A 26,160-nucleotide genomic window follows, 5' to 3' on the forward strand; every position below is an offset into this window, starting at 1 on the left:
GAATAAGAATATATATTGCTGCTTATGATATAAGAATTTCTATATTATGTAATCAGAAAACGGAAAAATTAAAAAAGTTTCCTCAGCGAGATATTGTGACGCTTCTCAAATATTCTAGCAGTAGCAAAATATAGTCAAATCAACTACAAAGACAAAACAACAAACTAAAAGTAACATAAGCTGCACAATTACAACAATAATAATTACAGCATTGGTGCTTATGAAAGGTAATTACACGATTCAAGGAATGATTAAGGCGTGGCTATGCTACCCATTAGAAAATATAAATAAAGCTAAGACCTATCAATGATGCTCATAAAAGACTAGACCCAAGTGCAATTTTTGTTTGGCAAATTCAATTTGTTCACCTTAGAAAATCACGCGGATACGTCGTAGTTGCATTGTTCAAGAAATATCCTGTGGTCGTTTCCCTCTATGCTAATGTCGTCGTTGAATTTTGATGCAAACTCTTTTCCAAACTTCGGCCACAACCTCGAGTTAATCTTACACGATCATTTTTGATATTGTGACGAGCCCCATAACTTATTATTCACATAATTTACATCGATGATATATAATAATAGCAATAATTCAATGTAATGACTAATGACCATATCAAAAGGGTACAACATGTGCCAATAATTGAAGAGTTAGGATCTTAAAGTGAGAATTTTACTTTACTTCAATAAAATGGAATTATTCCCATTTTTAATTTTCTTGATCCAATAGTAAAACCTTTTACTCTGAAATACTCACTTTTCAGAGATCCAAATTCAAAATGGAACATGCTAGATGCAAATCAAACAATTTACACAAACGATGCGTTGCATGTGTTCAGTGCAATTCTTTCATCGGTCTCATTTAGTTAGTAATACACCTATTAGTATTAGGAGTTCAAGACCTAGCCCCAGCTCAATTTGAATTGAATGTGCTACAAACCAAGTGAGTTGCAAGATTGAACACCAGTGTATAATCCTTTCACCTTGCATCAGTTCAATATGAATCAGAATATATTATTATACTTCTTCATTCAACTTTTAATTTGGTAACCATTCATGTTGGACAAACAAGAAACCCATAGTATTGTTTTACTTTATGTATATTATGAAACAGCCAAATGGTGTGAGAGTGAGAGGGATGAGGGATTAGTTAAATAAGATGAAAGCATATGCTCCATAGGTTTCAATGATCAAACACAGATTCTACCAAGTGCTTTTAGGAATAAAAAACCACAAACACAGACAAAAAAAAAACAATATATATATTAGAAGTTGAAGACCGGAATTAAAAAGGTCTCGTATTTTTTTATTTCTTTTTTTTTGGGTCTTCTGAAAGACAAATTTTTGTGTCTCCATCTTATATATTTATGTCCTGATTCATCTACCAAACACAACCTTCGTGGCATATTACACTCTCCAAGGTAAGGGAACTTTTGCAAATTGAATACTGACGATTGAAGCCAGTGATGGACGGTGAGTGCCTCAGGAGTATGAAAAACCCTCGAACCCATGAACCAGTGATAGTAAAATAAGAGATAAAAAAATGAATACACTCGGTCACGATCACAAGTTATAATTAGTCATGATAACAACTATGACCAGCTACAAAGCCGCATTCAATTTAGATGTCTGCAACACTGATACTATGCATAATCTCTAGACAAGAGTCTGCTTATTTTAATAAGCATTAGGGTAGCTTAAATGGAATCCAATAATGCATTCAGGTATCTTGATCTAGTATCAGAAATTAGGTTTGGGGGAAAACAATGCTGACTGGATGCAATCCAGCAGAAATTCACCAGTAAATGCTGCTATATACGGTAACTAAATTGATGTCAATCAGGATGGGATCACATGATTTCACAATATGAAGATGTAGAAAAGTTTATCACTTTTACAGACAGGACATATTTACTTATGTAGATAACTCAATACACTACATCCCAGTGAGCAAGTTCAACATGTCAGAAATAGACTTGTGACGACAAAGTAATTAGTTTCAGTCCTTGTAAAGATCATTTTTGAATACAGTGAATTGGCAAAAGGTAGAATCAGCCAAAGACCAAACATCTATGCAGCTCCTAACAAAACTTTCCTATTTCCACTTATGCAAGAATTAAAGAAACTATGCTCTTCTGCCTGGCGAAATGTATGCATTAAACAGTATCTATAAAAGAAACCTAGACATTTTAATGTACAATACTATGTTAGCTCGAGATGTTTTACTAGAGATTCTCAAAACATCATGAGAACCGTCTTTACAACTATAGATGCTACTGCTAGAAAGGAACTTAAGGAAGTCAGTAAACAACTAAAAATACATAACTAATAAACTAACGTGTTGTCTGCTACGAAATTCCATGACAAATATTTACCTCAATGAGAAGGAGTCATTGCAAGCAATGAAGTTGACCTTATTTTTTGTTCAGTGACCACATTCAAAACATGACATAGCAATAACCATCTTTGTTTTGCCAATACCTGAAACAGTCAAGTTATTCAGAATTCATCTCCATGAATAAAGAATTGTTAACGGATAACAGAACATGTGTGTGTACCCTAAAAGCGGATTATAAGAGCCATCTCTTCTATTAAAAAATTGAAAAAACATTCGGGAAAAAACTGTAATGTTAAACTCTTATAATAATACCCAGAAACATGCATCAACAACAACAAAGCCTTGCTCCACATAACATGAATTTACAATCGATATGTAAAGCCATCACATAGGACATGAAAGAAAAAAGATTAACAGCAAACAAGAGCAGGATTAACCGGTAAATACAAGGTGTCAAGATTATGATAAGATATTTATATTATCAAGCCATAGCTTCTTGTGCTTGTACATAAAAACACTACTTGCAGAAGTGAAAGTGATTTTTAATTAATATAAATTACACAAAAAACGATGCCAACAGCAATTCTTTGTAATTTTGATGAAGATCATGCAATGGTTTATCAACAAACAGATGGCTTCTACAGTTACTCCCATTGTACCAAAAAGAAAAAGTTACTCTCAAATATTCATTTAAAAGCTACTGTTGAAGGACATCACTAATTTGTTAGGGATTCCATCAAAAAGTTTAGAAGGACAAGAAATGGCCCCCAAGTGTTCCTAAAATAAACAAGTACTGCTACTCATTGGGAAATCAGAGAATGTCATTTAATTCTGCTGAAGTTTGCAAAATTGTTTAGAGATGATTCACTTCTTTTTTCCCTAAATCTTTACCCTATTTTATGTGACATCCTAGACAAAAGAAAGTTCTATATATGTTTATTAAGGTAATCCTAGTTCAGATGGCCATAAATCCTGGAATGTTCACACGCTAGTACAATTCAGCAACCACGAACCAAATCTTAACAACTGCTCTCAAAGAATCCAAAATATCAACCATACAAAAAAAAGGCAAAAGAAATAAAGGAAGATCAAGGGGAGAGAATAAAACATGCACTATTCAACCAACAACCAAACAGTAGCAACTGAGAATAAGTTACATGGCTAGAAAAGTAAATGCCAAATGCAACTGAAGATGCCAGTCTAGGGCAGCATCAAAGCAATTTGCTTAAATGGCATAGATTTAGATACACCATCCACCCACCTCCGGCACATGGATGGCTATATATATATGTGTGTGTGTGTGTGTGTAATAATAATAATAAAAGACATTCTATAAGCATATTTGAAAATGAATGGTAAGTAAATAAAGGTAGAAAGCATTAGTTTCTTGTAGATGATGATGATTTCAAATTTTAGATACATAGTTATTTCCTAGAACTTGAAACCAGGGTTATAATTTTCTAAACAGAAAAAAGAAGAAAAGAAGGTTTCAATGAAGCTTTAGAATCTAGTTAGTACTCCAAAGCATGGCATCAAGGAGAAAGGAAATAGGAGCTGCCCATGAATGCATAACTAAAATGATGGTTCAGTTGTACAAAATTAACAAGAACGACAATATTAACATTATGCACAAATCATCCGAATTTATTTTCTTCCCTGATAAACATGACAAAAATAGTTCTATGAAAAAACATACAAAACCAATTTCACATACTAGGTATTCGGGTCATTAAAAGGCACTATTTATTAAGAAAATGCAAGAGAAGGGGAAAATATAATTTGAAAATAAATAAACAAAACCGATGGTAAAATAAACATCTGTTTATTCTAGTCAAAATTGGGTACTTGAAACTGAAGATCTATAATATATATATATATGTTAGTAATAATTACAAGGGATGAGAAACAGATAAACTAACCAAGTCAGAATATGGGCCTAAAATGGAAGCAAATCTTTCTGGGATACATTGTCAGGAAAATTACAATATACACAACCCTGCCAAAAAGCCTCCACAAGTTTTCAAAAATTTCTTGAGGTGAACCTAACTTTGGAGGCACAATATGCAACCTTGAATGTGATCCACCAGCAAGACCACTGAAAGATAACACGAAGGCATAAATCAGTGCAGTGGCAAGAAAGAAGAGAACCTTAGAAACACGTTCTTTTTTCCTTGAATGAAAATTGAACAAGCACAGTAATAACCTAAAACCTTCTATTACCAAGTTCAGTACATGAATACCATGTATAATAAACAAATCCTTTCTCCTTGTATAGAGAAATAAACTATGGAGAAGTTTGGGGAAAGATCCATGAATGAGGAATCCAATCCAAACTCAAATAATGAAGTGTCTGACTATACTTAGGATTTTTAAAAAGATATGTTAACAATATTTAGACTTTCATATCACAACAAATAATGAAGTGTCTGACTATACTTAGGATTTTTAAAAAGATATGTTAACAATATTTAGACTTTCAATCATGTGATATGAATCTTTTCCCCCTATTTTCTTGCCATTCATTTTTCTTTTCTTATTTTTAATGAAAGGCAAAATTCACTGGAAAGAGGAAACGAGTACAACAAACAAATGGAGGAAAGCAATATCTCAAATTTTTCTGTCACTGAATCCATGCAAGCACAAAGACACAAGTTCGGAATGATGAACAAACTAAAGATGTCCCCAACAATTTGCAAACTTTGCAAAGCACATCCAAGATTTTCAACATAACAGCCTCATGTGAGCAATAGAGACACTGCATTCCATTTAACAGTTTCATACATGTCATGCACTTTTATCTGAGAGATAATGGAAAAAAATTAAACGATTGGCATTGTGATGTATAGTTCAGCTAAAGACAAACCATTATGCAGAAATCAATTGTTCTAAAACAAGAAAATAATAAAAGAAAAAAAACTTACATGATATTGTTAAGAATACTCCAGTAAAATTTCAAGTCGGTCTCCAACAATTCAGAGCAGGCATGTCAGGCCTACAAGGCAACATCTGGGGAATACCATGTCCTGAAGAAGGAGGAGTTTCATCCATATCATATGTTCAAACACAGTAGGGAAGAGAATTAAGATAATCAGTGGCAGTGAAATGTGAAAATTATCTAGTGACCTGATGTTGGTGGAGCAGCAGGTATGTTATTTGGCATTGCATGCTGGAAGCCTATGTTGCTTACTGGTGGTCTTTCAACTGGTGGCCGGAAATGACCTTCATAACCATTACCAAAAAACAAAACATTCATTTTACAACATTCAAATTGTCATTACAAAAAACACACACTGATAGCTACAGAGATTCGAACCACCCAAGGGGAAAATAAAACAAATCTAAATTATTATCTTTATAAATAATAAAGGTAAGATACCACCATAAGTTCATAACTGACTTTAGTAAATGATACATGCATAATAAAAGTTAAACAGTCATAATTCATATATTTGGTAGGCTAAGCTACATATATTCATGTACCTTCTTGCCCAAACGGTGGACCAGAGCATGAAGGATTTTGCCCTCTCCAAACACCATGTTGATTGTTCGTTTTAAATTCACTTGACGACATTCTCCATTGGTCATCAGCAACAAATTGCCTCCGGCCATCTGGAATGGATGGCAAAGGGAAAGGTGGATGGAATGAATGTGGAGGATGCTGCTGACCTGTAGGGTTTGGAAAAGAGTACTGACTTGACGAACTTTGGGGTGGGGCAGGATGTCCCGGTCTTTGAGCAAACGGTAGATTACTCTGTTGAAATTGATGGTTGGCTTGGGGAACTTGCACATTTGCATACATATCATTTTGTCCATATTCTAATTGCCTTGAAGGGTTAAAACCAGAAGGTGGTTCCTGGGTGCTGCAGGTTGCTGTTGGTGCAAAAGCAGCTGCTTGTGGGAATATTTCATTCTTCGCAACTGCATTACCGTGACCTCCCGGAAAGGCATTCCCAGCCATTTGAACAAACTGATTACCCTGGCACAGAGGGAAGTGTTTGCTAATATCAGCGATTAATATATATATATAACCAGTCATATTAGAAAGCAGAATAGTCTTACACTTGTTGTGGCACTATAGTTATGAGGCACATTCTGATGATAACCTAACTGCGGAGACGACTGATGTGATGGCTGAGGTGGCCTTATTGACTGGGAGAGGTGCGAAGGGCGAGCAACTCCAGATGATTGTGGAACCAATGGCAGTGTTGGGCACGAGGGTGGTAAAGGAGGAGGTGGGGGTTGCAACATTGGAGGTGGTGGAGGTGGGGGTGGAGATGGAGATGATGGAGGAGGTGGTGGTGGAGGTGAAGAAGGCAAAGGTGGGGGTGGAGGAGGTGAACCAGGTGGTAATGGAGGAGAACCCTCCACAGAAGTGGGTATCTCTGCTGAAATGTTTGAAGTAAGATCCAAGTTCCTATCTGATCCTTGGGGTTGCAAATCTACTTCATCAGAACTATTATGAAATTCAGTCCTTTCGTCCTTCAGGTGGCCTGAAACATCTTCCATTTCTAGTTCGCCATCCACATCCTCCAAGATACAATGGCGCTTGTCATTTGGGGTAACAGTAGAAGTTTCCGATTCCCCAAGGGTAGGCGTTAGATGTGCTGGAGATGCATCATATGTATCCTTACTTGAATTAACCGGTAAATCATCATCTTCCTCATCGTCATCAAATGGTTGGCAAGATAAAAAGCCAGGCAGCTGAAATGTAGCATTACTGATATACAGTATCCAGGAATATAGCGCGAGTCAGAAATCAAAATTACTTTGAGAAAAAATTTAAAATATAATAGCTTAATTCAAAACAACAAATAGACAATAAATATTTATGTGGTTAATCAGAACTCCAGCCAAGGAAAATGTAAAATGTGCAAATAAGTGATTTCTGCTTCCCTGTGATATGATCAGCTTTTTAAGTGAATATATAGCTTATACGGCCAGATTTTTCAAGTTATGCCAGTTGTTTAAGACGATACCCAATGCCTTCAGTTTAAAGTTTTCTTGTTTCTCCCCCCACAATCATAGTATTATAATTGGAATCCAAACATGATTACACAATTCATTCACCACTAGATACTTGACAATAAAAAGCAGCAGAAAACAAGCTTTCGAAAAAATAAGTGTGACTGGAAATAAATTGACATTTATGAGAAATTATGATACTAGTTTTTGACAAAATAAGTATTGATTTGAGAAAATTTCAAGCAATCATCCTTTCATCTGCACCCTAAGCTATCAGCCTACTTTGTCACCTTAGCTTAACTATGATGAGCCAACTTCCAAAAAATCAGTTAATATTGAAATGGAAAAATTATAATTGCTGGAAGAAGATAAATGTTATACAAGCAATCAATCAATCATGTGTGTCTGTGTAAGTATGAAATAAACATCAGACCTGCCATATTCATCAACAAGCATGCCTTCCATTTCTCTGATTGGGTCATCCACTGACCGCTCAGCTCTAGATGGGCGCCTGAGGGAAAGGCTAACTGTTATATCATCATTTGAAACTCCAATCTCATCCATGTGACGGCGAAGAACTGATTCAGGCAAAATTTTCCTCTCAAGCCACAGCCTTAGAACCTGCATGAAATAAAAAATATCACGGATGTGATATCTCCCTAGCATACTCATGCCTCCATTTTACTCAGCAAGTATTATGCAGGGATAGCCTAATGACATTAACGATAGAGCCAAATCATATGCCCCGTTTCGCATTCTCACCTGACATTCATGTAATTTGGATTTCAAATTCAGAAAATAAGCCTGCTACTTTCCTTTTAAAACAAGCTGTTTATGTTTGCCCCTTCAAGTTTGGAGCAGTATCTACATGTACATTCTAAAGATTTTCATAAGAAAAAAGGAGTGCAGTTGCAATTCAAAATTTAATAGCAATGTCCTGTTTCACCATTTTATAATGTATTTGATTGGAGCAAAATTCCCACATTTGTTAGAGCTCTTTTCACTCCTAATCATGTGCCATGATAGGCTGTTTATGGCTTCCTCTAGGTCTATAATAGCAGCTTCCAGGCAATTGCCATGATTGATGTACAAAGAGACTGGGTGCCTTTGTTGGGTCTTTAATTGTTTCTTTCTATCCTGTAATTCTCTGTCCTTTGGAGGATGTCTCAGCCTCCCCTAGTTCGACTCTCCTTACTTCATCTCAAATAAAATTCATGTTGTCATTACGAACAGGAAAAAAAATAGCTGACCTTCAGACACTGACGACGATTCTCACGCGCATTAGCCCCAGGGGGAGCAGCAGCACCAAGAAGGCGTGGCAATGCTGCTTGAACTATAGGGATGTAGGAGGCTCCAGCAATGCCTGAAAAACTCCATATAATTATAAATATAGGTGCCATGAACAGAATACTATATAAACTTGCAACGTGGAAAGAAAGTGAAAACAGAAACATCCATAATAAATGCTAGTAGGAAAAAAATGGCTAAAGAATAAGCTTTCCCACCTTTCTGATTATGCGAGCACTGGGTGATGGAGTCCACAAGAAAGAACAAATCCACCTTGCGGTGAAAACTAGTTTCACTTTCCAGCTTTCTGATGAGAAGTTCAACAACCTGCACATTGGACATGGATGTGAGTCCACTGTAGGACCAGTAACACTAATTACTAAATTAACATGACAGACAAATCAGTTAATAGTAATAATGTCTTAGCAAATAACCAATATATATTCACATTCCAATCTATGATAACTAAATAAATGAGAAAAGGGAACAAACCAAAATCCTAACCTTCATTAGTCCAAGATGTTCCTATTCCAAGATTTTCTATATGGCCAATAAAAACATAAGTAATAAATTAACACAGAGGCACAAGTAAACTAATAGTAGGAACCCACAAACTACAGCTGAAACCATATTACCAACAAAAACAATAATGTTCCAACTTCTAAATCATTTATTCTCAGCAAATGCTTAACTTTAGCACTCATTCACATGGGGTTCCCCATTACAACTACGCTGAACACTGGTTTAGTGGATACCAACTAGTTTTACAATTCCAACCCAGTTAATCAAAAAATTTCTCATAATCACATCAATGTGATGATGTAATCTCACAAAACAACATACTGAGACAGTGATTGAGAACAGTATTATAATATTCAACCTACTTAATGTATTATTAAATTCAATTTAATGGTTCATTCATATAGATTCACAAAGAAAACAGCAGGAGGCATGAATCACTATTTGATAAATAGATTAACTTGCAATAATAGGGCAGACCAGACCTCATTAGCAATGCCATACTTAGCACAGTCAATGGCAAGGCGAGTTGCACGCCCAATACTGTCCTTTGTTCTTGACAATGTTTCAATCATTCCTTCAAAAGCATCACGAGCAACAGCAGCCTCAGTGCCTCCACTAAGCGAGCCCCCTGGACCCCTCTGTACTGAACCAACTCTTACGTCCTCGATTTCCTCAGTATCGGGTTGATTTTGAGAAGCCGAGAGATGATCATTGGTTGATGGAGATGCCAATGTTGGATTCTCATAAACTGCCTGCACATCTGCCTGTGTAACATGGCCTGAGGCAGGCAGAAATGGCTGAACTGTGGATGGGCTAGGAGTCCCTTCTTGAATATTGTGAATGCTAAGAGGAAAACTTTGAGAATGAGCTTGTCTTCTTTTCGCCTGAGCAACCGCAATCAGATGCTTCATACTTTTAGCAGCTTCTGGAGTCCCAGAACCAATATATAAACTGCTTTTTTCTTCCATGCTTACATCCAAACTGCAATAACATAATCAAGGTAAGAAAGGAAAAAGTTGACAGAAAATAATTCCAAGAAATGAAAGGATTCATAAGCAACTATACCGATGAAAAGCATCAGCCTCCTTTAAACCACCTGTTGCCGCAGGAACTTCAGCATCCTGCTGCAATCTTTTTGGAGTAGTTTTAGAAATTTCTACTGAAGATCCAAGCTTCTTTTTATGAGATGCAGCCTGATTCTGAGAAGTACTTATGTTATTAGAAGACTTTGAAAATCCATGAGCAGCCTTCTTTTCAGTAGCACTACTGGAAACTTTAAGTGAAGGTTTGGAAGCTTTATGTTGCTCGGCAGTTGACTTTGCTGCAGGAACAGACTGAGGTGATTTTACTGGAGACCCAGTGCGCAATTTTGCCACCTTTGAAGGAATTTGCTTTGGATCGAATTTTTCAGGACTATTATGTACAGGAATAATTTCATCAGCTTTCTCTTTCCCAGGCTGCTTAGAAGATGAGATATCATTATTTAACAGAGAAGATGCTTCTTTCGAAGGGATATGCTCAACTTCACTAAAATTTTTGTGAACTGGCTGAGCATGATCAGATTTCTCTGGTTGTGCCTTGTTACTCTTCAAGACCTCCGGAACAAAAGATGGTGACTTAATACTTTTTACAGCTCCTCCATGAATAGGAGTTTTAGGTTCATCCTCATCGTCATCGTCACAAAGGCGAACAGCTCTGCGTTTCCGCGGTCCTGGTTTTACGATGACATTATTTGCATCAGCCTTCAGTCTAAGAGAACTCTTCTCTATCTTCTCATCAGAAGCAATGCTACCAGAATCAGAGATAACTTGTCGTACATGGCTGTGAACTTTGGTCCCTGGTAGTGCCTCAGAGCCAGAATCATCAGAACCTACACCAATGTGACTCCTTGATGGCATGCTTTTTTCCGTTTTCAAATTTGATATGGACCTTTTCAACTCTGGCTTTTTAGAAACTTTTTCTTCAACAGTAGAACCAGGAGAAGTGCTTCTATCATCTTTGGCATCCATGCGCTTAAGCTTCTTGGTATTCTTTGCATGTATTTGGATCTTCTTTTGCTTCCCAGAATCTTTGCAATCAGCCTCCTCAGAATCCAGGCTTCTTTTAACTTTTAATAAGGTCTTATTTTTTGTTCCAGTATGATCCTTTGAGTCTGAATGAAGAATATCAAGAGAATCTGGTTTAACAGAAAATGAATTTTTCCTTTTTTTCCCACTTTTCAATGTCTCTCCAGATCTGGAAAGATTAGCACCCTCAGTAGAGTCTCCTTTCATTGAAAATGACCCAGCAAAAGATCCACCATTTTGATTTCGATCATCTGCAGCATCATTTCTTTTTGAGTCGGTACCAAGCTTTCTAGGCTTGCTTCCATTTGTCAAAAGACTATGCACACCTTCTTCTTGTCTAAAAACACCAGCATTCTTTGCAGCATTAGATTTGTTAGCATTCTTTATAACTGGACTAACAGATAACTTATTTTTTACCACAGGTGAAGAACTTTCAAGGTTAGGTACAGAAAGCTTCTCATCTTGCCTTTCATGTTCTCCAATTAATTGAGCAGAGTTCTCAAAAGTAGAGCAAGCATTGCTATCTTTCTCACTGTTTGATACCGCAGCATCATTAGTGTCTGCTATGTTACCCACTCCTCCATCAACGGAAGGAGCCTCTGACCCAATATTAGAGTTATCAGTATCATCTGTCAAACCACTAGGCTTCGGTCTCTGTATTTCATCAAATGCTGCGCAGATTTCCTTCACAGCTTGAGTAAAGTACTTAGTCTTGCCTTGACCCCGTGCAGACAACTTATTTTTAGACTCACTGGTAAAAGCCTGAATATCTGCAGGGGCAACAAAAGCTCTGCGAAAGAACATAACATGGGTGTGAGCAAACAATCTAATTAAAAAGAATAGATTAAGAAGTATTAAAGGAAGAGTTTCATAGGAATCACTAAATAAAGTTACTCAGGTATTTGGATTAAGGTCAGCAGACTATTTCTTCACTCTCTTATATAGTTGTGAACTCATTACTCATGTTTCTTGTTTTTGCCCTGTCTATTTTGTTTATTATAACTTGAGGGGCTATGTCTTCTGGATATTACACCTTTTAACATAATGATTCGCATATATCATTGACAAAAACAAGTCATTAAACCTGCCTCAAATACTCTATTTCACTTTCAGGACACTAAATATATAGCATAATACAAGTTTTTCAGAATTTTTTTTTTTTACCAAGTGATTAGGAGTTTCTTCCTTGCCATGAGTTTTCAGCACAAGTCAGAAAAACAAAAGGCATGTGTGTTGTCAAAACAACAAGACTAAATGGCTCTTGAATAGATAAGTGAATCAGATTAATATAAACTATTCTTGTGTTCCCCTAATAGCTACACGTCCAGAAGAATAGGTCCTACCGTCCTAGATAGATTGCAAAAGCAATTTCATACTGTTATTAATGAAGTCCGTTATTTATATCCACCAGTTTGGGACAAAGAACACAACCACCTCGAATCCATATAATTACCAAATATTCGTAATAGACGTGTACCACATACATGTTGATGCAAACAGAAAAATTCAGAATTATATAATAAGTGGTTAATAAGTAAATAAGATTGTTGTCATGTAAGTTACATTATGTAATGACTAATAATAGTATAATACTGCTCCTTGAACACCACAGTGCAAGAAATGCTAAGTTGGACTTTAGTACTTCAATGTAACTTTGTCTCAGCTTGTATGCCAAAGAAACCACTTGAACAAAAACCAAAACCAAAAGCTAAAGCCTGTAGGCTTTGAACAGATGTCATATGGATAAATAGTAATGAAACTTGTGCGAAGGTTTTATTTCCGATATTCCATCTATATCATTGTTATCAACTTTGTACTTCCAGAATCAAAATTATAGTGCGACATTTCAACTTAAGCTTGTTCCACTCCACTCATAATGGTCCTTGTTTAATTTTCTTCATCATGACTTACAAAAGGCAGTCCAGAAGAACTTAATACCATTCAGCTCTAATTACTTAACAATCTAATTATTCATATATTTCTAATTCTTAACCAAATGCTGATTACCCAGGGAAAAAAAGTTCAAAGAAGAACTTACATTTCTTTAGTACCGAAAAATTGCACAAAATATTTCTTTGGATCAGGGGGCTTCTGCCAATCTTCAGGCCTGCTTATCTAAAAAGAAAGAAGCAACAAAAGCACTTAACAACTTAATGTTCAGCGACCATAGTTAATGCTACTAGTTAACCGCATAGCATGATAGCAAGGCAGAAATATTACATAAAGAGGAAAGGTAGCATGCTAGCATGTTGTAAATGCTCGTAAAACAAATAAACCGAAAATCTTAGCTATATCCCACTAAAGGAGTCTCAGCACACACTAAATAAAAGTAAAAGAAATCCCTCATCTTCATCTCAATCAACATCACAAATCACAAAACTTAACAATGACAATACCGAAGCATCAGTGCCACACAGAGATTTCACATTGCAGCACAGTAATATTCACATGTAGGGGGAAAAATCCATTATTTATTTATTCAAATTCGAAAACAGAAAAAGAGGGTCTACGAAGAGAGAGAGAGAGAGAGAGAGAGAGAGAGAGTTGAGAGACCTTGGCAGGCCAAGCAGGGAAGCCCTTGACCTTAGCGAGGACGAGATCGCCTAACCGCAAGTGTCCGTTCGCCTTCGCCTTGTTCGCTCCGCGTCGACGCCCGGGAGCCATGACGACGACGACGGCGTCGATGCGGCACCACAATAATATCGAGAAGGAATCGAAGAGGAAAACGGCGTGGTTCGGGGGAAACAATTCGAAAAAACCCTAGAAAAATCCCGCGGAAGGTGCCGCGGAGGATCGACGGTTGCCGGCGGGGAAGGACGACGGGAGGGTTAGAGCGGCGGAGGTGGCGGCGGAGAGGGATGGCGGAGCATTTGAAAGGAAAAGAGAGAGATTCTGTTAGGAGAAGAATTGAAGGGTGGAGAAGAGGGGAGGGGGTTGGGGATTGAGGCGGTGTAGCTTCGAAGCAGAAAAGGGAATGGGAAGAGAGAGAAAGAGAGAGAATAGTGGATTTTGGTGAGAGGGTGGCTTAAGCCAGAAGAGGGGGGAGAATGGGACCTATTGGGAATTTCTTCTTGATCTTCCTTTCTTTCTTTTTTGTTTCTTTCAAACACTCTCTCTCTCTCGTCTCAACTCTCAAGTCTCAACCCATGAGGCCACAAGGCACAAACCCAATATGTTCGTCTCTACACTTTCTTATCTTTTTTCTTGCTCTGATATTATTTCATTTTTTTTATTTTGTTTACGTCAGATAGGATATATTTGAGTGAACTTTTAAAAACAAATTTTTTTTAGTTATTTTTAAAAAAATAAAAATAATTTTATGTTTAAAAATTTTATGTAAAAAAAATTTATTTATCAATTATACTTAAGTATAACTATATAAAAGTATTTTTTTATTTTTTATTTAAAAAATATTTTTTTAAAAAAATATTTAAAAAAAAATAAATGGTAATTTCTTTAAAAAATTATTTTTTATTTTTATTTTTATTACTAACAATAAAAAAATATATATTTTTATATTTAAAAAATATTTTTTTATCACGTTTAAACAAGCACATAATGTTATTACATTTTTTAATTTTAAGCGATAAAAAAATATATTTTTTCATACTCGTTAAAGAAATTTCTAATTTCTAATAATATATTGGCCCTAATTTCAGTTGCACAAGAAATATTTTTTAGAATAAAAAAATTGTCTTATGATTAATTTCTATTCCTTTTGATCAAGTTATTCCTCTAATCTGACACGTACACTTTCATGGTGGGATGTCGTTTTAGTTATCGAGATAAATGTTCAATGGAAGGTCATTTAAACTTAATGAACCACAAAACTCTCTTATTCCCCAAATGTACAAGATGATTAAGGGTACAACAACTCAAAACACACTTAAAATTTATTAAAGAACAAAGAAGTTCAGCATCTGAATATTTGAAGAAGATTAGAGATGTTATGGATTCTCTTGCGTTTATAGATGGACTCTCTGAAGACTATGCTTTATATATCTCAGTCGTAATGACAAAATCTAATAAAATTGAATTCATTGAAGCTGAAGCACTTCTTCTTGTTCATGAGAGCATGTATGATCGTTTTAGAAAAATAGATCTTGGTTCAATTCAAGCTAATCTTGCACAATTTGCTTCTCAATTTTCATCACAATTTCAAAGACCACCAGCAAGATCAAATTTCAAGAGAAGAAGATTTACTTTGGTAAGATTTATTATTTTGGTCATTCTTATTTAATCAATTTGGACACTAAAAATAAATTTTTGCTTGATATTTTACTTCACTCACCAGGTTGCTAAAAGAAAAAAAGACAAAACAAAAAATTTGATTGAATAGAAAAGTAAATTTTTTTATTATCAATATATTAAAATTAGACTCATAATAAGAACATAACATAAAAATAATGCTACTTGACTAATAAAATTTATTATTTTTAAATAACAAAGATATTTTTATATTAAATTCTAAATCTTAAATCTTAAATTTTAAATTCTAATAGTATAAAAATAATGTGTTAGTCTAAATATTGATTAATATTAATAAAAAATATTAGTCTCTAAATATTTTTTATTATAAATTATAATATGACTTATTAGTAAGGCTAAATATAATTTATTAGTAAAGATAATAAATATGTTTGAAATTTTTTTATCTTAACTAGTTTTTGTTTCTTTTTTTTTTCAATCTTTAAAGTCTGATTATGACCTTTACAAACAGTGACAAATCAATTATTTCTTTTTGGTTTTCTCTCGGTTTTTCAACTCTCTAAATCAAGAATTAATCCGTTGCTTCATTTAAAAATTTATCCCTGGCTAATAAATTGTTGCATGCACAAAGCTCCACTAACTACTAGACCAACCCAACTATTATTTCTAAGACAAGTGCTTTTGTTTAACCGTAATGGAGATCATCCAAAAAAAAATCCAAAAAAATACAAAACCACCCTATAAGTGAAGGAACAGTGAAGCAACAGAAATTAAACCATTTTTTATTCTTCTTCTGATAACGAATATTTTTAGAGCAAAAACTTTTTATCCTTCCAAACCTTAAATTGTTGATTTTAATTTGATCAGAGATTCTAACCTTATATTAATCTCCTATGTATACCACCGAGAGTTCTTTTTCTACAGATAAATCATATAAATAATTTCGCTAAATTAGATTTTTCATAAAACTTTAAATATTCATTAGAGCGCTTAATGAATTATATATAACTAAAACGGCATAACTCATAATTTACTCATCTAATCATGATGTAAAACTGAACGAATTAGCATCATGTAGATCCTGGAACTCGAGTTTAGATTTAGAATTTTTCATGGATTTAACAAATTAATAACAGCATTCAACACCTCCAGCAGATTTATTATAGCAGCCTATTTAACAATACAGATTTTACTTTCTTTTTTTTTAACTCAAAACATTCTCTGCCTGAAAACTGTAGTAGAAAAAATTTTCCTTTTAATTTCACATTGATAAATTAGAAAGAGGACAAAGAAAAGAAACTAAATAATAATGGAGATACCATGGAATAGCCTGGATAGCATTTGCAATTGCGCCACCCCAAATGAGGATAATAAATTAATAATAGATAATGTGAATCAGCCAACCCCAGAATTCGGATGTTGGTTTAATCACGTCAAGGATGTGAGTTCAATATCTAAATTGAAATGGAAAATTCATGTATAGGGCTATAGGCGATGATCACAAGTACAATTACCACTAAGAGTTGCAAAACATACACCACGAACGTCCACAAGTTTCATTTCCTAATTCATGTTGGCACTAATTAACAAGGGTCCTACCATATAGTGAATTAGTCTAATCCCAATTCTTAGAGGTTCCCGAATTTTTCTCCCTAGCACCAATTCTATTTTCTCGGATGCACATTATGTTTGCCATGACCTCAAAGTTTAGGTTCTGCTTTATAAAAACAGGATCAATTTATGAGCACAGCACAGCCATAAAAAGTTCTTTGATTATTCAACCTTACTTAACCTTCTATAGCCATGATAAAAACACTTGACAAAACAATCATCCTTTGAAGATGTGATACTTAGAAGTTAACAAACTGTGTGACAAATAAAGATGTCAATAGAACTGAATTGAGCAAAATCTTAAAATTCAATGGCAAAAAATCTAACAACTGAACTGAGAAACTTTATGTCCAATTGATACAATTATATCAACTGCAATTTATACCTAAGGTGGTAGACATCACATTAAATATAGTAAGCAATCTTCAAAGAAATCTTACCCTCAAGTTCTAACTAGAGTCTTTATCTTTGTCTTCACTAGTAACAGCATCTGAAACCAAAGTCAATGGTCTTTGATCAATAACCTCATCAATAATTCCAAACTCCTTTGCCTCCTCTGCAGTCATGAAATAATCTCTATCCATATTCTTCTGAATAATATCAACTGGTTGGCCTGTATGCTTTGCATAAATTGCATTCAAGGAATCCCACATCCGAACAATCTGCTTGGTATGAATAGCAATATCTTTTGCCTGACCACTGTATCCACCAGAAGGCTGATGAATCATGACTGTTGCATTTGGAAGAGAGCGCCTCTGACCCTTAGCACCCGCAGCCAATAGCAAAGAACCCATAGATGCAGCTTGACCCAAACAAATTGTATGAATCGGAGACCGGATATATTGCATAGTATCATAAATAGCAAGACCTATATATAACAGAAACACCAGTGTATTAGCATACCAAATATATCAGAAAGTAATAATAGCACTTGCCTTAAGCTTTTGAAGTATCAAAAAATGTGATTTTTTTTTCTTTTACAACTACACAGCACATTAAAATCTTGGATAAAGAATTTTGCCTTAAGCTTTTGCACATCAAAGACGGCACTTTTGTACTAATAAGTAATATCTCAAGGTCTTAATCCATTTTTCAAATGCATGAATCATGTTAGGAATTTATAGGAAGGGTCCCAAAAAGACACACTTAAGGGCCCTAAAAGACACCATAAGATAAAATGCAGTTCTTAGAACTTGCTGTACTTCACACACCACAAAAACCAGACAAAAAACAAAGTTAATAACGCAACAAAATCGGCACATCACTAAAACGCAATTGCATAAACCTAAATGACAATAAAAAGATCAAAGGCAGTTCTTAGAAGAGCTTGTTATGTTTCTAAACACCAAAAAGACAACCAACGTAAAACACACACATCACTTTATAATCCAACAAGATGAGCATCTCAAAATGGCCAATTCAAACAATAAAAAAACGCAGCGGTATAAACCTAGACCATACGAAAAGGATCAACATGTTGTTCGTAGTAGAGATTATTATTATCTGATTCTACACACCATAAAGACAACATTTTGTTTTTCTTTCACAAATATACAAATCCCTTGAGAATCCAACAAAACGCAGGTGCATAAATCTAAACCACAAGAAGAGAAAAATGGAGCAGGGAGAGACCTGCAGTGACGGCACCACCGGGGGAATTGAGGTACATGTGGATGGGCTTGGAAGGGTTCTCGGACTCGAGGAAGAGGAGCTGGGCGACGACGACGTGTGCGGTGTCGTCGGAGATGGGTCCGTTGATGCAGACGATGCGCTCCTTGAGGAGTCGGGAGAAGATATCGTAGGCTCTCTCTCCTCGGGAGGAGTGCTCGATCACCATTGGAATGAGGCTCATGTTCCGCATCAATTGAAGTGGTGATGTTGCTGCTGCTACTCCTCCATGGTGATGATGGAAGAGCTTCGAAGCAATGAGCTTCGTACTTGAAAGGAGGCCTCTCATGGTGATTCACTCACACTCGCAATTACACTCAGATTTGGGAATTTTTTTTTTTCGCTTTTGATTAGGGATTTTGTTTCGGCTAAAGCTCACGCACCACCTGGCTTTTGCCCTCTCCTTCCAGAATTTCTCTTTTCTTTTTATTTATTTATTTATTTTTTTTTGCTTTTTCTATTTTCTTTTGAGAAAAGTAATAAACTATCATTTTTATCAATCAAAAATAAAATTGCCTTTACACTTATAAAAGATAAATTTTTGTGGACAAAATTATCAAAATTTTAAAAATTTATTTACAATTTTTAAACGGTCATTCTGACCTATCTTAATCCACTTCTAATTCTTTCATCACGGAAATAAATTTTTTTAATTTTTTTAATAATTGGGAGAGTTAAATATAACCTCTAATCCTTGAATATTTTTTCTAATATTTTTTTTAGTTTCACTTATAAAATTAATGATAAATGATCACACTTTACTTCTTCAATTATTAAAGAAAATGAAGAGGATTCATTCTCCTTTCACCACTACCTCTTAGAATTTTATTTGTTTAATACCATCATGTGAATTTATTATTGTCCAAATCTCATCTTTAATTATTGCTATGCCATCACCGCTGCCACTAACATTATTATCGCTGCCACTACTATACGTCCACCACTAGCAATAACTTTTATATAGACAATTCTAAAATTACTAAAATCAATCTTTCTCTTTTTTTTTTCTAAATCAATTATTATCGTTACCAGAAATTTAACTCATCAAAATTCTTTATGGTTGTTTATCTCCAGATTTTAAAGTTCAAAATTTTTTTAAAATTCCACGAGAGAAAAACAAAAACAACACTCAAATAGTAGATATGATGGTGGCTTATTTCATTCTGTAGTAGCTCCTCTCTTTGTGTTTTCTCCTTTCTACTATATAGTATCTTCTCTTTTTGAGTACTGACAATAGTGACTTCTTCCGTCGTTTTCGTCTTTACTCTTTACAATCGTGTTTTCTCTTTCCCTCTCCCTATTTTTCTGTTTGGTCTTTCTCTCTTTTAGATCTTTCAACAGTAATAATGGTAATTGTGATTCCCTCAAGTCTTGCTCCTCTCTCTCTTCTACCTCAATTTATTTTTCTCTGTCACTATTTTAGTATTATCATCTTTTTTCATGATGAGCTTTTGATAACGGTTGTTGTGACTCGTGAGTAAGAAAAATTAAAGAGGCTCTAGCATCAGAACCTTTACGGAGCTATTAGAGAAGGGATTTGCTTTGAGATGAAATTAAAAAAATTTATGATTTATTCTAAAATAAAAAAGTGGATAGGTTTGTTGGTAGTGATTAGAGGGGGATAAAATAGTATGAGGGTGGTGGTAAAGAGAAGGAGATGGCGAGGACAGTCATGATGATAATAGTTTGAGATGATTAGTGGTGAAAAAGAATTTGAGTGATAGTAATATTCAAAATTGGAGTGATAGTATTGTAGAGTAAAATTTAAATGTTAAATTAGAATAGAAGTTAATTTAAGAATTTTAAATAAATAGTTTTATCAGGTAAAAATTCGTCTTTCATTCGAAGATAAAAATAATGATTTACTCTTTTGATTTTACCAAACTGAAAAAAATATCAAGAATCAGTAAAATTTATTATTTTTTACAGTACTTTTAGTTATTAATATAAATTTTTTAATTTAATAATCTAATAACATATTTTTAATTCATAATTTTAAATATTATTGACTAAGTATTGGCAAGATATAACAAATTTTGTTAGTTTTCTAACATTCCTCCATATTTAAACCTTCTTGATTTTATAATTGTAAATCTTTAAACAGTTTAAGTTGATTTTATTAAAATCATATATACATGTAAGTAATATGAATAAATTAAATAATATTGAATTAATACTTAATATGATGATTATCATTCAATAATGATAGAATTAATGAAAATTTTTTAAAGATTTAACTAAAATATATTTAAAAATATATATTAAAAGGATAATAATAAAATTTTGTATTGAAAATATAAAAATATTTTTCTCAAATGATTAGAAATTATTTTCAATATTCAAATATAACTTAAAATATATTTATTTTATTATACATATTTATGAAAATATATTCTTTATTTATGAAACAACTTTGATACCAACAAAAGAAAAAATTCTTTGACAAAAGAGATATAATAGTAATATTATCTATCATTTGCCAATCCGAAGCCTTTATGAGACTATGTGGTTTTTGTTTTCTACTAAAGGTTTATTTATTCATTTTATAAACAATTAAACAGAAGAAGTATAGACATCATTTTCATGTGAGAAATTCTTGGAGCTAATAACTTTAGCAATTTATTGTTATTTTTTATTAGTATAAATATGAAATTATTTTTAATAAATAAATTTTGTATAAATTTTAAAAAATATAAATATAAATTATATTAATTTATGTATAAAATTTTAATAAATATAAATATAAATTATATATTTTTATATATAAAATATTTATAAAACATAAATATAAATTATTACTAATTAAATATTGGTTAAAAATAATAATATTTAATCATATAATATTACTCTTTATATATATATATATATATATATATTAGTAGTATTTGGTTGGGGGATTTATTTTTTAAATAAATAAATTAAATATTTTATTTACGGATATAAGTGTAATTTATTTACTAATTTGATTTAGAATAAACTAAAATTATTTAATGATTTCAGTTCATTCTAAATATAATTCCAATTCATTTCTAAACATAATTTTGGTTTATTTCTGTTCTACACAATTCAAATTTTTTTTTTATTTTAGTTTATTCTAAATATAATTTCAGTTCATTTTTAAATATAATTTTAGTTCATTTTTGAGTGAATTATTTTATTATGATTCTCCATGTTTCACTATCTTGAGACGAATAAAATAAAAAAATAGAAGAAAAATCAAACAAAAAAAATAAGAAGAAAAAATTTTTCAAAACTTCTCATCATGTTCTTTTCTTGTCTTATTCATCTAATCAAATAAAAAAGAAACATATAATGCTGCAAAATCACTTGATGGATTTGAATGTGTTTTTTTTCATAATTCAATTTGTTTGTGTGTTTGTTTTGAATTAAGTTTGTGTGTCGCAATCATTAAGTAATTTCAGTCTATTCTGGACTTAAATAAGGTGCATTTTTTTAAACGAATTTATATTCTGAATTTAATTTTTGGTTTATTTTAAATATAATTTCAGTTCATTTCTGTTCTGCACACTTCAAAACTCTTTTTCCTCACTTTCTACTGTTTCTTCACCAGGGAGAAAAGAAAAGAAAAAAAAAAAGAAAAATACAGCAACAACAACAATAAAAGAATGACGATAAGGAGAAAACACGTGAAGAAAAAAAAAGCGCGAGAAAAAAAGGATGGAGAAGGAAGAACGCATAAGAAGGCAAAGAAGAAGAAACTTAGTAAACGAGCGTGAGAAGAAATGAGTATGAGAAGAAGGAGAAAAGGACGAAACAGTAACGCGTGTAATCACGTTCTTTTAGGCTCTGTTTGTTTACTGTCTTAATCAGCAATGGACACAAACACAAAGACACAACAGCACATAGACATGAACATACACAAAATTTTTATCTTGTTTGGCAATATTATACATAAGTACACTGGTATACACAAATTTATCAAAATGACAAATTTATCCTTACCAATAACGCTAATGTATCCACAACTACCACTGTTCATAGCCATCATCACCATCTACTATCACCATCCACAGTCACCATCACCATCTACTAGCACCATCACTATCATTATCAGATTTATCATCTTCATCATCATCTAATTATCAAAAACTCACTGATAAATTTTTTAATAATCACCATTTATCTCAAAAAAATAAAAAAAAATGACAGAAAAGATAGAGGCAATAATCACAGTAACCATAACCAAAATTAAAAAAGAAAATCACAGGAGAATGAAAGAGATGAGGGAGAGGGTGAGAGAAGGAGCAGAGGAAGGTGCTACAATTTTTTGGGTCACGAGCGTTGGATGGCGACAATGACTTGCTGTGTCGAAACGGTTGGACGATGCTGCGACTCGCTGTGGGTTGGACGGTGCTGTGATGCTGTCGCGAGAAATGGACAATGAAGACGACAGATTTGTACAAGTGGCGGCAGTGATGTAGAGGCGGCACAGATCTGAAAAAGGCGACGACAGAAGAGCGCAGAAGAGACACAAATTTAAGAATGCAAGAAAGAAGAGTGCGGCGATGGAGAGAGAGGACCGTTGGAGGGTGGAGACATGGCGGCAGCGACGGGATCTATGGCAAAGGAGAAGAATATGAGAGAGGTAGAAGACTGACGGAGAAGGGAGAGGGAGTAGAGAAAGGGGTTAGGATAGGGTTGAGGTACGGATAAGGCTGGAATTTTTGAAATTAACTAGGGATAAAAGTGAAAAAATTTGTGTCTCATAAGTTGTGTTTCAGTTTCTCAGCTTTTAGGAGAGACACTAAAAACATGTATTTCGTGTGTATCTGTGTACCACCGTGTTCATCCGTGTCCGTTCAAAAATTGTGTCTCAGCAAACAAACAATAAACGTATACCACCGTGTCTATATATCAGTGTCCATGTCTAAGCAAATAAACGCAGCCTTAATGATAATAATTTTTGTTAAAGTTAGACCTACTTAAATGAATTTGGACAAAATAATAGTGTAGCAACGCTATAAAAGTATATATATACATAAAATATTTAAATTAATAAATAGAATTCGGCATATTCTTCCTTTTTTTTTTTTACACCAACGCCATTAAACAACGACAGCAATGCCCCCACATCCAAATCCATAGACAATGAGTCTATGACTATTAACTATTACAGCACACAAGAGTGATTTCTCTCAAGAAGACCTTCCAAAACCACTTTCTTTTTGTACAAATTTGAATCCAAATCCAGCTCCTTTGAACTCTCTACGACGACGTCGTTTTCCTGCACCAATCTAAAACGGTGTACAAAATACAACCACGTAGAGGTGCAAACTATGGCACATAAACGACCCCACAATAACAGTATTACCAGCGTCACAATAACCGCCCAAGCGCCAACCACAGGACTATACTGTCTGTTTGCGTTTTGATGCTTCCCGTGTTGTTTAGGTGTCGTTTGAGGCCCCATGCGCTGCACGTGCCGTTTTGAAGCTGGGCCTAGATCTGAATGTGACGTGGCAGTGGCGGCTGCTATTGTGGGAGACGAGCCACTTTGCTGACAAGTTTCGTTCTCTAAGGCTTTGTTTTCTCTGTTTGGTTGAGATGTCTGAAACTTAGATAAAACAGATCATAAATTTTTTTTTTCTTTCCAATTTTCAAATTTCAGTCTCAACAATTGAATAAATTAATAAATAAATTGATATCAATCTAACTACTAACATTTGGCAGCAAAACGCGTTCAATAGTCAATACCAACACTGATAGTTCGTTTAATCCAAAATTTGAGTTCAAAATATAGATATCACAGATTTTAACTATTGGGTTTGTAAAAATTAAATTATCATCGTCACTGATAACAGCGATCACAAAAATAAATCCTCTCAATTTTTTCAATTGTTAAAAAAATTAAAAATATAAAATGTGATTTTTAATTTTTTTATTATTTTTTCTTATATTTATTTTTAGTCCTATTTATAAAACTAACAGTGAATAATCCCTCGATTATTAAAAAAAAAGGAGAAAATCTATTCCCAACGATGACAAATGCATCAATTTAGATGAATAAAAATATATTATTCTCATAATAATTAGTTAAATAACGTGAAGATGGATATGTTCTTAATTAATTTCTCACTATAGAAATATAGGATAAGATCATTTTAAGAAGTTTTTTTTTTTGGTTCCATCAGTTCAAATAATGAATTTATTTATATAAAAGAGCTTCGTAAAAACCGTTACCCAAATTTGTGAAGTTACCTGTGAATTTGAGGGTGGTTGATTGGGTGCTATGTGAGGAATCAGCGGTTGCTTCTGGGTTGGGGTTGGAGTAGGGTGTGCTTGTTGATACTTGTTGTGTAGGTTTGACTTTGACCTCCACTTTGATGATGAATATTGAACTTTGTTATAAGAAACTTTGAGTTTGGGGTGCTTTTTCTTCTTCTTCTTCTTCTTCTCATCAAACTCTAAGCCTTCAAGTAGAGGCACCGTTTTGCCAATCCTCTGCCATGGGAACCAACTTTTTTGTTTAAGGCTACGTTGTTCACGAGATCCTATGTTGTTGGTTGACCCTACTGATGTTGAAGCACTACTTCCAAAGAAACATAGACAAAGAGAGCTTTTAGTTTTGGGTTTTGGGTATTCCAGGTTTGTTATGATTTTGGTTTTGGCCATGGAAGATAATTAGCAAGCATGAAAGTGCATTCCACCTGAATGAGCATAATTGTGGCCAAGATTTGTTGGGTGAGTAGTGTCACTCAGGAGATGTGTATCAAATTTCAAAGTCGTTACTTAAATATAAGTATTTGTTTTTCTTGCTTGTTTGGTATGCATGGAATTGGAGAGAAGACTAGGACTTGGTCATTATATCCTCCATTCATTCCATAATTTTTTTTTTTCCAAACCCTCTTATGTTTCCATTCTTGCTCTGACCCGACATGAGCATTTGCTTATTTATACTCTATACATGGCCTATACTTAAATACTATGGTAGGGATATATTAAATTTAGTTATTAATAAAATCAGTCATTAGTATAAATATAAATTAAAATATAAAAATATATTAAAAATAAATTAAATAACACATATATTTATATATAAATATATTATTAGCTAATTTTAGTGACTGATTTTAATATACAAATAGTATTTTTAATACTTAAATATAAATAATTGAGAGTAAAGTATAATTTTTCTCCTCAATATTTAGAGTAAGTCAAAAGTTGTCCCTAACTTTCAATCGTCTTATTTAAACCCCTAACATTTCAATCGTCCTATTTAAGTCCCTAACGTTTCAAAATTGGATCAATGTTGTCTTGCCGTTAGGAATCCATTAACAAAATTGACGGCAGGACAAAATTGAGACGATTTTGAAATGTTAGGGATTTAAATAGAACGAAAACATTGGGACAAAAACGATACATAGAAATAAATTTTAATTTTAGTCTTCAATAATATCAATTTTTTACTGTATATAATATTCAATTATTTTTTAATCACATATAAGTAAATTACACTTAATCACACTACTTTCATTCT

At 33.7% G+C, this 26,160-nt stretch overlaps 3 protein-coding genes across 7 annotated transcripts; all 3 read right to left on the reverse strand.

Annotated features, from left to right (window-relative positions):
* Window positions 1–205: 205 nt before the first annotated feature.
* On the reverse strand, window positions 206–14,324 carry LOC130966615 (ENHANCER OF AG-4 protein 2). 4 transcript variants are annotated; one of them, XR_009081288.1, is made up of 14 exons: window positions 13,728–14,324; window positions 13,213–13,289; window positions 10,174–11,964; window positions 9,591–10,089; window positions 8,805–8,913; window positions 8,550–8,662; window positions 7,733–7,920; window positions 6,397–7,054; window positions 5,818–6,313; window positions 5,461–5,556; window positions 5,259–5,360; window positions 4,257–4,432; window positions 2,375–2,480; window positions 206–982 (listed from the first exon to the last, which is right to left on the reverse strand). XR_009081288.1 is itself a non-coding variant. In XM_057891431.1 (12 exons), exons 1-11 carry the CDS (start codon window positions 13,836–13,838, stop codon window positions 5,290–5,292), a joined length of 4,209 nt encoding a protein of 1,402 aa, XP_057747414.1. In that variant the 5' UTR covers window positions 13,839–14,324; the 3' UTR covers window positions 4,141–4,432; window positions 5,259–5,289. The 4 variants fall into 4 exon arrangements, 1 of the variants encoding a protein (XP_057747414.1); XR_009081289.1 differs by lacking the exon at window positions 206–982 and adding an exon at window positions 1,037–1,499; XR_009081287.1 differs by lacking the exon at window positions 206–982 and having other exon boundaries at window positions 1,506–2,480.
* Window positions 14,325–17,266: 2,942 nt separating this feature from the next.
* On the reverse strand, window positions 17,267–19,053 carry LOC130967620 (ATP-dependent Clp protease proteolytic subunit 2, mitochondrial). The gene is made up of 2 exons (XM_057892564.1): window positions 18,627–19,053; window positions 17,267–17,862 (listed from the first exon to the last, which is right to left on the reverse strand). Exons 1-2 carry the CDS (start codon window positions 18,949–18,951, stop codon window positions 17,444–17,446), a joined length of 744 nt encoding a protein of 247 aa, XP_057748547.1. The 5' UTR covers window positions 18,952–19,053; the 3' UTR covers window positions 17,267–17,443.
* Window positions 19,054–23,454: 4,401 nt separating this feature from the next.
* On the reverse strand, window positions 23,455–25,550 carry LOC130967649 (uncharacterized). 2 transcript variants are annotated; one of them, XM_057892602.1, is made up of 2 exons: window positions 24,882–25,550; window positions 23,455–24,237 (listed from the first exon to the last, which is right to left on the reverse strand). In XM_057892602.1, the coding sequence occupies exons 1-2, from the start codon at window positions 25,293–25,295 to the stop codon at window positions 23,794–23,796; spliced, it is 858 nt and encodes a 285-aa protein (XP_057748585.1). In that variant the 5' UTR covers window positions 25,296–25,550; the 3' UTR covers window positions 23,455–23,793. The 2 variants fall into 2 exon arrangements, with proteins under 2 accessions (XP_057748585.1, XP_057748586.1); XM_057892603.1 differs by having other exon boundaries at window positions 23,461–24,231.
* Window positions 25,551–26,160: the final 610 nt, after the last annotated feature.

This window comes from Arachis stenosperma, chromosome 3, assembly GCF_014773155.1.
Source record: "Arachis stenosperma cultivar V10309 chromosome 3, arast.V10309.gnm1.PFL2, whole genome shotgun sequence".
Classification (NCBI taxonomy): domain Eukaryota; kingdom Viridiplantae; phylum Streptophyta; class Magnoliopsida; order Fabales; family Fabaceae; genus Arachis; species Arachis stenosperma.

Coding starts and splice junctions, on each gene's coding strand:
- LOC130966615 (XM_057891431.1), bottom strand. CDS start 13,838: ATGGCTCCCGGGCGTCGACGCGGAGCGAACAAGGCGAAGGCGAACGGA. Junction 7,921..8,549: donor ATCGTCGTCAGTGTCTGAAG/GTCAGCTATTTT, acceptor TATTTCATGCAG/GTTCTAAGGCTGTGGCTTGA. Junction 5,361..5,460: donor TGCTGCTCCACCAACATCAG/GTCACTAGATAA, acceptor CTCCTTCTTCAG/GACATGGTATTCCCCAGATG.
- LOC130967620 (XM_057892564.1), bottom strand. CDS start 18,951: ATGAGAGGCCTCCTTTCAAGTACGAAGCTCATTGCTTCGAAGCTCTTC. Junction 17,863..18,626: donor CGGTGGTGCCGTCACTGCAG/GTCTCTCCCTGC, acceptor TGTTATATATAG/GTCTTGCTATTTATGATACT.
- LOC130967649 (XM_057892602.1), bottom strand. CDS start 25,295: ATGGCCAAAACCAAAATCATAACAAACCTGGAATACCCAAAACCCAAA. Junction 24,238..24,881: donor AACCACCCTCAAATTCACAG/GTAACTTCACAA, acceptor GTTTTATCTAAG/TTTCAGACATCTCAACCAAA.